Source organism: Erpetoichthys calabaricus, chromosome 2 (genome assembly GCF_900747795.2).
Source record: "Erpetoichthys calabaricus chromosome 2, fErpCal1.3, whole genome shotgun sequence".
In the NCBI taxonomy this organism is placed as follows: domain Eukaryota; kingdom Metazoa; phylum Chordata; class Cladistia; order Polypteriformes; family Polypteridae; genus Erpetoichthys; species Erpetoichthys calabaricus.
In genome coordinates, this window is record NC_041395.2 from 330623425 (window position 1) to 330638024 (window position 14600).

General features: G+C 40.5%; 1 protein-coding gene across 1 annotated transcript in view; it reads right to left on the reverse strand.

The window, feature by feature from the left end:
* Positions 1–14600, reverse strand: part of ptprja (protein tyrosine phosphatase receptor type Ja) — a 203072-nt gene that overhangs the window by 35500 nt on the left and 152972 nt on the right. The window contains exons 18-21 of the mRNA XM_051922621.1: positions 13787–13924; positions 7838–8021; positions 2606–2739; positions 2104–2191 (exon numbers count right to left, since the gene is read on the reverse strand). Coding sequence (XP_051778581.1) covers positions 2104–2191; positions 2606–2739; positions 7838–8021; positions 13787–13924 — 544 coding nt within the window. The remainder of the gene's footprint in view (positions 1–2103; positions 2192–2605; positions 2740–7837; positions 8022–13786; positions 13925–14600) is intronic.

The window sequence follows — 14600 nt, forward strand, 5'->3', positions numbered from 1 at the left end:
CTTCCCTCCTTTTGTTTGTTGTGTCTCTGTTCCTTTAACCCATTTTCATTAATTAGCCCTTGTTTAGTTTGGAGTTTAAAGGGGTGTGGTCTGTACTGAGACTACTTCCCTCTGGTGGTGTTCCAAGTAATACTGCAGTTGCCTGAAGCAGAGTTAAGAACCAGTTGGACCACAGCTTACTGCTGTTGCATTGACTTTGGGCCTCTGCTCAATGCGTTTGTTCTTTAGGCAGTTTGAGTGTTCTACTTTTTACTTGTGCTTATGTCATAGTCTCTTCTTCTGCATTTGTCTTTTGAAATTCTTGGATGTAAAGTGTTGTTGAATTGTTAGATTTATGGATTTGGCCATGTAACTTTTGGATTTGCCTTAGTTCTTTGTCCATGGTTTGTTTGTTTCCTACTTACTTGTTAATTTATTCTACACAGTTTCTTGTTAATATCAAAATTTTCTTTCATTTGTTTGCACTATGTATTACTACTTTAGTCCTTAGAATTTTTTCTTCCCCTTGTTTGGTAAATTTGTTTTTGTTAAATAAATATTTAATGAAATATTATTGGTAGATTTGGTGGTGTAGGAATAACAACTTGCTCCTAAATATAGCCAAGACCAAGGAGGTCATCGTGGACTTTAGGAAGAAGGCAGACAACATCCAGCCACTCATCATCAATGGGGACTGTGTGGAGAGGGTCTTAGACTTCCGCTTCTTGGGAGTCACCATTAGGGAGGACTTGACCTGGGGAACACACACACTGCTGAGGTAGTGAAGAAGGCCCAAAAGAGGCTCTACTTCCTGAGGGTTCTCAGGAAGAACAACATCCCTGAGAAACTGCTGGTGTCCTTTTACCACTGCACAGTAGAGAGCATTCCTGGCCTACTGTCTCTGTGCGTGGTTCTCCAGCTGCACAGTAGCACAGAGGAAAGAGCTCCACACGGTCATTAAGGTCGCCCAGCGGATTGTTGGCTGTCCTCTCCCCTCACTAGAAGAACTACATAGTTCCTGTTGTCTCAGGAACGTCAAGAAAATTCTTCAGGACCCATCACACCCAGGACATGCATTGTTTGAACACCTGCCTTCAGGCAGACGTTTCAGATCTATAAAGACTAAGACAAATAGACTGAGAAACAGTTTCTATCCTTCAGCCATCACCATGCTGAATGCTGCTAAGTGGTCAATCTGACCAAGTGCACTGTCATGGTTACAATACAATACACTCTCATGTTTACAATACAGCCCTAAGTCAACATTGGCTATGGGACAAGTGCAATATGACGTATGTATGAATGGATAATTTTAGTTTTAACTTGAGTAATTGTGTTTTGTTTTTATTTTATTTTTGCATTGGAAAATTGCACCGAAATTTCGTTGTACAATGTCTCATTGCTACAATGACAATAAAGATTTTGATTTAATTTGATATGGTGTGACAGACGTCCAGGGACCTTGCCCCACCAGGACGCTGTGAGAAGGGAAGGACCGGGAGAAGGGCAGTGTCTTCCCTGGAATGGAAGAGGGCAGCCACCCTGGATTGTATGGGGGCCACGGACCTGGGGACCTCAACCCCTTGGAGCGATGTGGCCACTGCCAGGGGACGCCTGGGCAGTTTCGGAACTGGTGTATGGTGGAAGTGCTGCCAGAAGAGGAGCTGAACTCGCTTGCAGCACTTCCGCCACACCCAGAAGTAATGCCGGATGTTAACAGGGGAGCACAGGGAGCACTTCTGGGTGCTGTATAAATGAGGCCATCTCACTCCACTCGGGAGCCGGGTGGAAGAGGACGGAGCTTGTGAATGAGGAGCTGGAGGTGGCAGAAGAGAGAGCGAAAGGAACTTTATTGTGGTTATTTTGTGCACTGTGGTGTGGCCCTGTAAATAAACACATGTGTTTTGGGACATTCTGTGTCTGCCTGTTTGTGTCCGGGGTCCGAATATTCCATAATGGTTTTGGCCATCTCATTACAGATGTGTGTTGGTTGAATTACAATAAGCTGCCATCACAAGTTTGCATGGATCTTTGGAAACAAATTTTTTCCAGATGGAAGATTGCAATCAGTTAAATGTTACTTGTGGGTCTGACTTAGTGAACATTTACTGTAAAATTGCTCACCTTTTCCAGTAAATGAATAAAATCGCTGTAAGTAAAGCCAGAATAAGAAGTGCTGCCAGGGTTCCTCCCACTGCTCCTCCAATGACAGCTAAGAGGCAAACACGATAATTGTTTTATGATAAACATTGTCTAAAAGATATCTTACTCATAGGTTAAAAAATAAAATCACTCAAGGAAAAGAAGATGGGTATAATTGAATTGAGACTGTGAAGAGCAATGACAAGGGGCTAAAATTACTTGTTAGGAAATATATAACACAATTAAACGCAATTTGGTACAGCAAATTAACCATGCAATTGATTTTAGGCAATATGGGGAATATTTTCAATTGAGGAATATGAGTTTTCTATTAGTAAACTGTAATGGTAAATATTGACAGCAAGAACATTTTTGACAAAGAAATCGTTTGCATTATTAATATAAAGCAGAATAAACTACATACATAAATAATAAAAACATATTTTACAGACTCGTCATGAGATTGCTGATAAGAGTAATTTACCTGGATTTTCAGGAATATTAATTGTATTTGAGAACTGGGTGATAGAAAAATATGACTTTGCAGTATCAATTAAATTTCCATTTGATGCTCTGTTTCCACTCAAAGTCAGTTTAGTAAATGCTGCTACTGCAATCCTGTGGAAAAAATTTAAATTGTAATTGTGACAATGTTTAAAAACATAATTGTAAATCAGTTGTGTTTAAGTTGTTGTGTGGTTGTTTCTTTTTTCTTGAACTTTCAACATTGTTTAACAAAATAATTTAACATTTCTAAAGCTGATGCAGTCGTATGAAGTCATCACCTGAGCTCAGCACCTGCTAGGTGAATGATATCAGGTGTGATACTCTCAGGATTTTGGGGGTGATAGATGTATTTTCCAGTGTGCTTGTGGAATATTTTTCTTTATGTGAAGCTTTTTATTATTTTTCTGTTTGTTGCATGCACAATAAAGCTAGCAGCATGTTCAGGCTTCCAATGGCTTCATTTCCACACAGGTGCCACTCACTCTCATTCCATGACAAATGCCATTTTCTAAAGGCAAGGCTGTTAAAAAGACAAGGAGCCTTTTATCTCAGCAGTGGAAGTCTATACCAATCAAAAAATCAACATTATCCAAAACTGATCATTTTTCATTTGTTATTGATAATTCCTCCGTCTCCCCTTCCCCACAGGTTAAGAGTCTGGGCGTCATCCTTGACAGTACTTTATCTTTTCAGTCCCACATCTCCTGGTCTGCCATATTTCCACTTGTGTAACGTTTTAATCGTATTCACCCCTCCGTCACTCCCCATACCACTGCTATCATTGTTCATAGCCTTGTCACTTCTCGTCTGGATTATTGCAATTCCCTGTTCTTTGGTCTTTCTCGCAAATCTCTTTATAAGCTTCAGCTGGTCCAGAATTCAGCTGCAAGCCCGCATCATTACTAGAACCCTCTCTACTCACCATATCACTCCCGTCTTGCAGCAGCTTCATTGGCTTCCAGTTAAGTTCCGCACTCAATTCAAAATTCTTCTGTTAACATTTAAGGCCACTCATAACCTCGCCCCTCCATATCTGTCTGACCTCCTCCATGTTGCCATTCCCTCCCGTACCCTTAGATCCTCTTCCTCCATCCACTTGACTGTCCCCTTCATCCCCCTTACCACTATGGGGAGCACAGCATTCAGTCGTTCTGCTCCCCAGCTCTGGAACTCTTTACCTTCCGAGCTTAGAAACACTGATTCATTGTCACTTTTCAAATTTAAACTTAAAACTCATATGTTTAAGACTGCTTTAACTCTTTGATTACAATTGCCCTGTCTGTATTTTAGTTTTGTTTATAATGTGTGTTTTAACTATTGTTCTGTGTCCTTGAGTGTTTAGAAAGGCACCTATGAACAAATAAAATGTATTATTAATCCTGTGAGTGGCTCTTTGTTTTATATTCCATATACAGTGATCCCTCGCTATATCGCGCTTCGCCTTTCGCGGCTTCATTCCATCGCGGATTTTATATGTAAGCATATTTAAATATATATCGCGGATTTCTGCGGACAATAGGTCTTTTAATTTCTGGTACATGCTTCCTCAGTTGGTTTGCCCAGTTGATTTCATACAAAGGACGCTATTGGCAGATGGCTGAGAAGCTACCCAACTTACTTTTCTCTGTCTCTGATCCTGACGTAGGGGGATTGAGCAGGGGGGCTGTTCGCACACCTAGACGATACGGACGCTCGTCTAAAAATGCTGAAAGATTATCTTCACGTTGCTATCTTTTGTGCTGCTGCTTCCTGAAACGACATGCTGCACGGTGCTTCGCATACTTAAAAGCTCGAAGGGCACGTATTGATTTTTGACTGTTTGTTTTTATCTCTCTCTCTCTCTCTCCCTGCTCCTGATGGAGGGGGTGTGAGCTGCCGCCTTCAACGGCTTTGTGCCGCGGTGCTTCGCATACTTAAGCCAAACAGCCCTATTGATTTGTTTGCTTTCCTATCTCTTTCTGACAGGCTCTGCTCCTGACGCACACTCCTTTGAAGAGGAAGATATGTTTGCATTCTTTTAATTGTGAGACGGAACTGTCATCTCTGTCTTGTCATGGAGCACAGTTGAAACTTTTGAAAAAGAGACAAATGTTTGTTTGCAGTGTTTGAATAACGTTCCTGTCTCTCTACAACTTCCTGTGTTTCTGCGCAAATCTGTGACCCAAGCATGACAATATAAAAATAACCATATAAACATATGGTTTCTACTTCGCGGATTTTCTTATTTCGCGGGTGGCTGTGGAACGCAACCCCCGTGATGGAGGAGGGATTACTGTATCTTTTCTGCCTGTATGTCCGAGATGAAAATGAAAAACAAATAGCCATCACAGTTTCTCCCATCTTTGATAGTAGAGGCCCTCCTTGTTTGTGAGAGTATATTGTTCATCTGTAGAAAATGCAGCACAGTTAAAGGAAGACAACTCCAAATTCCTGCTCTTGCCCTTAAGTTTCCTTCTCTTATAATGCTCTGTACTTCATTTTGTCTTCCTGGGTTCAGCTCTTGCGTATCCCTGACAGTAGATAGATAGATAGATAGATAGATAGATAGATAGATAGATAGATAGATAGATAGATAGATAGATAGATAGATAGATAGATAGATAGATAGATAGATAGATAGATAGATAGATAGATAGATAGATAGATAGATAGATAGATAGATAGATAGATAGATAGATAGATAGATAGATAGATAGATAGATAGATAGATAGATAGATAGATAGATAGATAGATACTTTACTGATTCTCTCTTTGTGTAACAGATAATTTTGTCTGGTTCGATTACTATGCACAGCTCTGTGTACTGTACTGTTTAGGTACATGACTACTGCCCACCTATAACAATACCTTCAGCAATCCATCAGGCTGTTGGGGACATAAGTCACCTCTTTACTCACAAGAAAGGTGCCATGGCAAAAAAAGGAGGAGACTAAAAACTACTGGTCAGGTAGATCCATTGTACGTTTGGGATATTCATAATTTTCTGATCTAGCGCTCTATGCAGTCATTTGAATTAATACTGTACTGGTGGGTCATAGTACCACCTAAATGAGAGATTCAGTTGCCTAGAAGTAAAGTTGAACTGTACTGCATGTACCTTTGTGCCTAATCACTATTCAAAGCATTCAGAACAGACTTCATGCTCAAAAGGGTACTAACAACATTCATCATCACACCTTCATAATTATTACTCTGTCTGACACTCTTTTCACCTCCAAAACACTCTTGACATTCTGTTCCTTCAGAATAACTCCTACTCCATTTCTCCTCCCATCCACACCATGATAGAACAATTTGAATCCACCTCGGCTAACAGTAGCCTAATTCCCGCCTGCACCTTGTTGGCTGACAGCATTGGTGGTGGCCGTTGTTATCCAGGGCCTCAATTGATCCGGTATGGAAATCTGTATTATTGTCCATATATCAGGGGTGCACAACTCCAGTCCTGGACGGCCGCAGCGGCTGCAGGTTTTCATTCTAACCCCTTTTCTTAATTAGTGACCTGTTTTTGCTGCTAATTAACTTCTTTTGAATTCATTTTATTTGACTTGTTCTTGAAGACTCAGACCCCTCGATTGTTTAACCAGGAAAAGAAAATCCGAGCACATTTCTCCAGTTTTGATGTCACTACACTGGTTACCTGTGTCATTCAGAATTGACTTTAAAATACTGCTTATGGTTTACAAAGCCTTAAATAATTTCACTCCATCTTATATATCGGAATGTCTGACACCTTACATTCCAAATCATAACCTCAGATCCTCAAATGAGTGTCTGCTTAGAATTCCAAGAGCAAAACTTAAAAGACGTGGTGAGGCGGCCTTCTGCTGTTATGCACCTAAAATCTGGAATAGCCTGCCAGTAGGAATTCGCCAGGCTAATACAGTGGAGCACTTTAAACAACTGCTGAAAACACATTATTTTAACATGGCCTTCTCATAACTTCACTGTAATTTAATCCTGATACTCTGTATATCCAATTCATTATAATAACTATTCATGGTGGCTCTAAAATCCGTACTAACCCCTACTCTCTCTTCTGTTTCTTTTTCTGGTTTCTTTGTGGTGGTAGCACAGCTCAAAGCACCGTGATGTTCCAACATTAATGGATTAAAAGCCAGAAGTCTGCATGACCATCATCATCAAGTCCTTCAGTGATAACCTCAAATACAAAGAGGACTATTTCATTTATGTTAGGTAGAATGCCCAGAGGGGACTGGGTGGTCTCGTGGCCTGGAACCCCTGCAGATTTTATTTTTTTCTCCAGCCGTCTGGAGTTTTTTTTTGTTTTTTCTGTCCTCCCTGGCCATCGGACCTTACTCTTACACTATATTAATTAATGTTGTCTTATTTTAATTTCTTACGTTGTCTTTTATTTTTCTTTTCTTCATTATGTAAAGCACTTTGAGCTACTTTTTTGTATGAAAATGTGCTATATAAATAAATGTTGTTGTTGTTTCTTTTTCCTTAACTAGCAGCCAAACAATAATGAGATACAAAATGAGACAAAACAGGACCAGCAAACTGTGACCATCATACGATATCTGAAAATAAATAAAGGTGAAGGTCTCTGGAATGCTGATCTGCTCTTAGAAAAGAGAAAATCCACAATTTCGAGAATGTCTGCTATTGCACAATGAGAGCAGCAACAAGCCATGGAATTAAAGAACGAGTTTAATTAACGACAAGACTCGGCACCTCATTTAGCAACTGGTTGGAGTTTGAGGCCCTGACTTAGTTGGTCTTCTGTTGGCTCACTCAGTTCACATTTCACTTCTGTTTGGGTGTCATTTAAGGAAAGAAATAAAGCAATTCAGAGGAACGATGAAGAAATTCAGGGAAACAAATCTTAAAAGAGAAGTCCATTAAAATTAATTCAAAAGAAGTTAATTAGCAGCAAAAACAGTTCACTAATTAAGAAAAGGATTAGAATGAAAACCTGCAACCACTGTGGCCCTCCTGGACTGGAGTTGGGCACCCCTGCTGTACTGTATATTGATCAGGAAAAATTTTACACCGGATGCCCTTCCTGACATAACCTTCCCATTTATCTGGGCTTGGAAACAAGACGAAGAAACACACTGGTCTGTGCATCCCCTGTAGCTGGGTTTTTCATCTAAACATTTCAATATACAGTATATATTCTTTCTAGAGATTGGAGCATGTATAAAATTACTCATAGTCCCACTTTTCAAATAATATGCTTACCTGTATGCTTTTGTAGCAGCAAGCACACCATTTGTATAACCATAATATGCTGTTCCATCTCCTATAATTACAGTCGGTTCTTCAGAAACTGGAGTGATTATAGCTGTCACATAACTGTCAGTATTTTTATTATTGTAGTCAGTATAGGTTTTTGTGAGAGACAAATTGTTAGGAGTTGTACTACCTGAGGAATAAACAAGAAAGTAAACATAATAAAAAATTAAAATGCCATTTTTGACACCAGGAAACCATTGAAAAAATGAAAAACAATAGGCAGATCATGACAGAAGCTATATTATGGGCACAAAGTATTACATGTAGGAAATCACGTTAGATTCGAATACTCAATGGGAGGTCTGAACAGTGAAAGTACATATTATGAGAAGGATTTAGGAATTGTAGCAGACTTGTCATTATCAATTTCCAGATAGTGTTCAGAAGCCAACGAGGCCAACAGAATGTTAGGAAACTGGTTAAGTAAAGTTTGTGCAAACATTAGAATAGTTTTCCTCACATAGAGAACTACATACACATGGAATATGTTACAAAGTAGTGTGGTAGACAGTAGGACTTTAGAGACCTTTGAAACCCAAGGTGATGTTATGGAGGCATAACGTGGAAAGGGCTTACAGATTTTTTTGTTCTGAATGGCCCATTCTTATGTATCCATCCATTCATCATCCAACCCGCTATATCATCACGGGGGTCTGCTGGAGCCAATCCCAGCCAACACAGGGCTCAAGGCAGGAAACAAACCCCGGGCAGGGCGCCAGCCCACCACAGGGTGCGCACACACACACTAGGGACAATTTAGAATCGCCAATGCATCTAACCTGCATGTCTTTGGACTGTGGGAGGAAACCCACACAGACACGGGAAGAACATGCAAACTCCACGCACAGAGGACCCGGGAAGCGAACCCGGGTGTCCTAACTGTGAGGCAGCAGCGCTACCACTGCGCCACCATGCCACCCCATTCTTATCTAAGTTTTTCTATTGTTCTAAATCGGGGTTCACCCAACTTTCTGTTTCACATAAGCAGATGAGGATACTTAAGGAGTACCATGGGCTGAACCCATCCATGCTTTATAACACTTATCTTTGCATCTCATCATCAGGGGCTACTGAAGTGAATGTTTCGACAGGATGTACTTCTTTGTGGTAACATTCACCAATCATATTTTACACAATTGAACAGGGACAGACACCTTATTTTAACCCCAGATCACAGGAGTATATTACACGAAAGGATGCTCAGGAGCACATAATAAAGAAAAAAAAATTTGGAGGACCACTGGCCATACTTGATAAACCTGGAAAATGGGTTGTAAAACAGTGATGATGATAAGGCATGCATTATATTCGCTTATACTCCAAGTCTTCCTTCTTGTTAATTCCTGCCCACACAGAGATTCTGGCAGGGCACCACAAATGCCCTCCTCTAGTTTATAACATAGTCCTTTTAAGCTAGGAGGGAGGTCTACTGGGCCTGCATGAACATGGAACTGTCCTGGAAGCCTGGTGTGGCGACTGAGGACCAAACATTCCGTTTCCAGCAAATGTCTCGGGTTCTCATACCATCAGACTATGCATCTGTGGACCATAGTGAATATGACTTGGTAGTGTGACTTTTTTCAGATTATTTCGGTGACGTCTAGGACAAGCTTATGGAAGAAAGGTAGCTGGTCTATAGTGCATAGGGATCCGTAATGAATTTGATTAACAGGGTCTCATCTCACTGATACAGTGAGGAGGTCACACATGCAACCAGTCTCGTTTATTTATCAATGGCAGTTTTGTTTTTCTGGCTGCACTGAAATGTTTACGCTTATGCCGCTCTTGAGTGGCAATATGTGATTGTATCTCCAAGTTTGCTGGCAGAGGTAACGTTTTCCCCAAAGAAAGGTGACCCAAAGAGGGGATTTAGCTCTCTATTTTACATCAAGAAAGCAAGTAATATCCCCAAGAGACTCTATGTCCAGCCACTACATGGAGAGTAGATGTAGAGGTTGTCCACTCCTACAAGTACTTAATGTTAATGACAGGTTGGACTGGTCTCAGAACACAGAGGAACTATATAAGAAAGGGCAGAGCGGGCCCTTTTTCCTTAGGAGACTGCATTTCTTTAATGTGAGAAGTGAAATCCTTAATATCTTCCAACAGCTCTGTGCTGGGCTCTTAATATCACTTCAAGATAGGCTCACTGAATCAACAAGTTAATCAAAAAGGGCAAGGCTCAGTTACAGGACACATTCTGGACCCCCTGGAGGTAGCAGCAAAGGAAAGAATTAAAACAAAACTAAGTGCCATTATGAACAATGCTACACATCCTCTCCCTAACACACCAACACTGTGGATTTTCGCTGAATGAAACTTTTAGCAGAAGTGTAACAAGAAATGCAATTGGGGCTCTTTTATACTAACGGCAATATGCCTGCGTAATGCCTCACTGTGACTGTGACAGTCAAGCACTTTCTTTCTTTCGGAGTGGTGGATCTGAGGCTAGGGATCTGGTTCGAATCCCGTAAATGCCAAAAGAGACTCTGCTGTGTTGGGCCCTTAACCTGCAATTGCTGAGCGCTTTGGGTAGTGAGAAAAGCGCTATATTAATGCAAAGAATTAAAGAATTATTCTGGTGTGTGTTCAAACATAGCGTTGTTAATTAATTAATTTGTTTGTTTATTTGAACAGTGTTTGTAAAAATCCATATTTCTCCCTGGGGACAAATATAGTTAATCAATCTACCTACTGTATCCATCTTTCTATCGTGGTATGTTTTGATGCTCTCTCAGGCACAAGCAGATTCCATTTTTATATGGTGCGGTTGAGACGTTCAGCCCCACCATTCAATTCAGGATGATGCACACCAATTCTAATGTGTTTAATAGCCATTCATGTGTACCGAGCTCTAGTAAGCAATTTCAGCTATTAAATTCGGCTGAGATTAACTGGGGTCTGTTATCTGTGGTCAATAACATCTGGCAGGCCCTGCAAAAGCAAAAAGGTAGTTTGGGCCTATAATGATTGATTGGGAGGTCACAGGTGAAAGAAGTAGAGCGTCTGGTCATTTACAAAGTCAAAGCTTCAAGTTTAACTTTGTTTGTCATTTAAAACCATACACAGCAATGTACAGCAGAATGAAATTGTACTTCCTGGCCAATTATATGCAAGAGTAAACAACAAAATTAGACAGAATAACAAGTAGCATAACAAAATTAAGCAACAGAGAATCACTGATATTTTTTACAGATAACCTTCTATGCCACTGCTGTAGAAAGAGATGAGGGTGGCAGGGGGGATTCAGGCTCTTTTCTTGCACCACAGGAATTGCAGTGGCAACTGTCCTTTAATTAAGGAGGTGTGTGTTGGGACCAGGAGAAATCATTTGATACGCTTGTATCTTCACTCCCAGAAAACTTTGAAAGTTAAGTGATGGGAATATATAGCTATTCCCAAAAGGGATTCCTGTTGTGACGATGTTTGATATTCTGGGAAGACAGGAGATAGTACCCACATGTGACATTACAAGGGTGATGTCATGCCATGTGAGTTGTGACAGACGGCTGGGGTGTCTGCACCACCGGGATGCCTGGAAGGTGGAAGGACCGGGAGATGACCAATACCTCCCCCGACACATGAGAGGGCAACCGCCCTGGTTCGCATGTTGGTTATACATTCAGAGCTAGGAAACTCCACCCGGTTGGGGCACATGGCCACCACCAGGGTCTGTCCAGACATTCCAGGAGACGTGGTCTGCAGCACTTCCACCACAACTGGGTGTGCTGCTAGGCCAGGAGGCAGATACACCCGGTGTGCTTCCGGAAGTGCTGCATGAAGAACGTCAGGAAGCACTTGGAGCACATCTGGGTACTGCATAAAAGGGGCTGCCTCACTCCAGTCGAGGAGCCGGAGTTGGAAGGGAGCGTGATGAAGCTTACGAGAGAGGAGTGGAGACAGCCATAAAAGACTAAGAGAAGGAAGGACTGTAAGTGACTAGTGCACTGTACTTGTGAAAGATAATAAAAACATGTGCGTTTTGGATAAAAGCTGTCGTGATGTCTGTCCGTGTCGAGGAGATGGTCAATGATAGTGTCCATCAATGACTGGGTGGCCATGTTGTTTGGCTCCAAACATGTTTTTTTTTTTTATTGTAAGTTTATTCATTAACAATACAAAACATTTGCATAAATTTCCTCAAATCGCCAAACTGCACTCATCACATTTATTTGAAATCTTATGCGAAAGAAAGCTGTTATGCAGTCTTTGCAGCAAGAGGCATGTCGGATTCCTATGCTATACTAGTTTATAGTAGCTCAGTGGATGAACAAGCAGAGGAGCTAAAGCATAATATACAGTCACAGTGAATTGGCCAAATTAGCCTTTACCAAATTAACATGATTTAATTAACTGGACAAAAATTTTTAAATGCCTGTCAGACAGCCTTGGTGTCACAATCCATCCTAACCCATTAACAGCTGTTTGGTGGACTCCATGATGGGCTTAAAGTGGAGAAGGACAAATAAACTGTAATGGCCTTTACTTCACTATTGACACGTAGACTTATCCTGCTCAACTGGAAGAATCCTAACTCACCTCTTTTAAGTCAGTGGGTAACTGATGTTATATACTATTTGAAATTGGAGAAAATCAAATTCTCACATAGAGGATCTGTGCAGAATCCAGACACTCATCAAAGGCTATAGGAGGACAGCGTCTAGAGGCTGTTATATTAGCAAAAGGAGGCTCAACTAAGTATTGATGTCATATCTCTGTTGGGGTGCCCATATTTATTCACCTGTCTAATTTTGTTATGATGCATATTGCATATTTTCTGTTAATCCAATAAACTTAATGTCACTGCTGAACTACTACTGTTTCCATAAGGCATGTCATATACTGTATTAAAAGGAAGTTGCTACTTTGAAAGCTCAGCCAATGAGAAACAAAAATCCAAAGAATTAAGAGGGGTTCCCAAACATTTTCATATGACTGTAACTCCTCTTGTGGTGCCCAAAATTTACAGTGTTGCAGAAGCACACATAGCACTAAAATGAATTGCACAACTGACTCACCTGGCTGCAAGGTATGATAACAAAACCGGAAACGACGGACGAGAATGTCTGAGTTGGGCCAAAAATGTTCAGCGAGTGCTGTCACCTTGGCTGCAAAAGACTGGTCAGTCTGGTGCAGGATATAAAAAATATGTTGCCTTTCCACTCCCATGCAGGGTGAAAGAAGTACCCTTTACCTTGCTGTCTTCACATTATTCAGTCCAGAAGCCAACAGGTATATTTCGAACAAATGATACCAGCAACTCCAGGGCACTAGTATTTCACCAGATACTGGCAGGACAGGAACTGAAGGAGGTAAGCCAAACTCTACCATTCTCTTTAGCAAAATATTATAAAGGAAATAGTAGATCACATATCTTTCATTTTTATCTCCTTTTCTAACACTTTATTGTTAATTCCTGTCACACCCACATATTCGCTTCTGGCGGGACACCATAGATGTATGATTGGCTACTGTGCCCAAAAGAGAAATTCCATGTAAACAGATTGGAACACTCTAACTCTCATTCATTCATTTTCTAAACTTGATTTTTCCATTTTATGGGTATGGGGTGCTGGTGCCTATCTAAGCAATATTTTAGTGACATGTGCAGAGGAGAGATGCTGGGTATATTGGGAGAAGGGTCATAAGGATAGAGCTGCCAGGAAGAGGAAAAGAAGAAGGCTTAAGACAAGGTTTATGGATGTGGTGAGAGAGGACATGCAGGTGATGGGAGTAACAGAACAAGATGACGAGGATAGGAAGATATGGAAGAAGATGATCCGCTGTGGCAACCCCTAACAGGAGCAGCCGAAAGAAGAAGAAGAAGAAGAAGAAGATTCTATTCTTACCAGTAAACCTTTTCCATTTAAAATTACTTACAGAATATTTTCTTACCTGTGTCTGAAGTGACTATTACAGCATAGGCATCAATGTTTCCATTTTCATTAGAGAATGACTTGAAAACAAATGTAACAGTCTGATAAGTTATTACTTTGACATTGAGGTTTAGAGGACCAGATGGTACTGGTGGACCTTGAAAAAAGTAAACATGCAAATATTGAAGTTAAGCATTGTTACATACTCTCTCACAAAGTTAAAATTACTCATAGAATCAAATGCCATTATGTTTTTTTTTTTATCTTAGGTGTCACAGTTGTTAGATAAATCAACTTTCTGAAGTTATGGGGAGCTATAGCCTGTTCTAGCTGCAACATTTGGCTACAACCTGATCTGGTTTGAACTTCAGTCCATTGCCAATCTAAATTACGCACATGCCAACAATCACAGCAATTAAGAGAAATATCAAGGCAAATTCTGCAACATCATATACAGTACATTGTATATATGTTTCACATGCTGTATGGGCAATATCAGTCCTGTCCTTGTTTTTAATCTCAGGACCTGGCCTTCCAAACAGAAGTTTATTAAACAGGGTATACTTATAACTAAGCGCATGGTGAGGACACGACTTCAATTATTTATTTTACATAACAGACTTTTGCTCCTCACAGTGTTTTCAGTCATACCAGAATTACAGTATCATTTAAAACTGCTTATCTTTCTGAAATTTTACAATAAAAAGATTTGTCATAAGCACACAACAAAACAACATAAACACTGCAGTAGTATAATTTTTACAGTGGACTTGGAAAGTATTGGGAACCCTTCACTTTTTCACATTTTGTTCTGTTTCGGCCTTGTGTTAAAA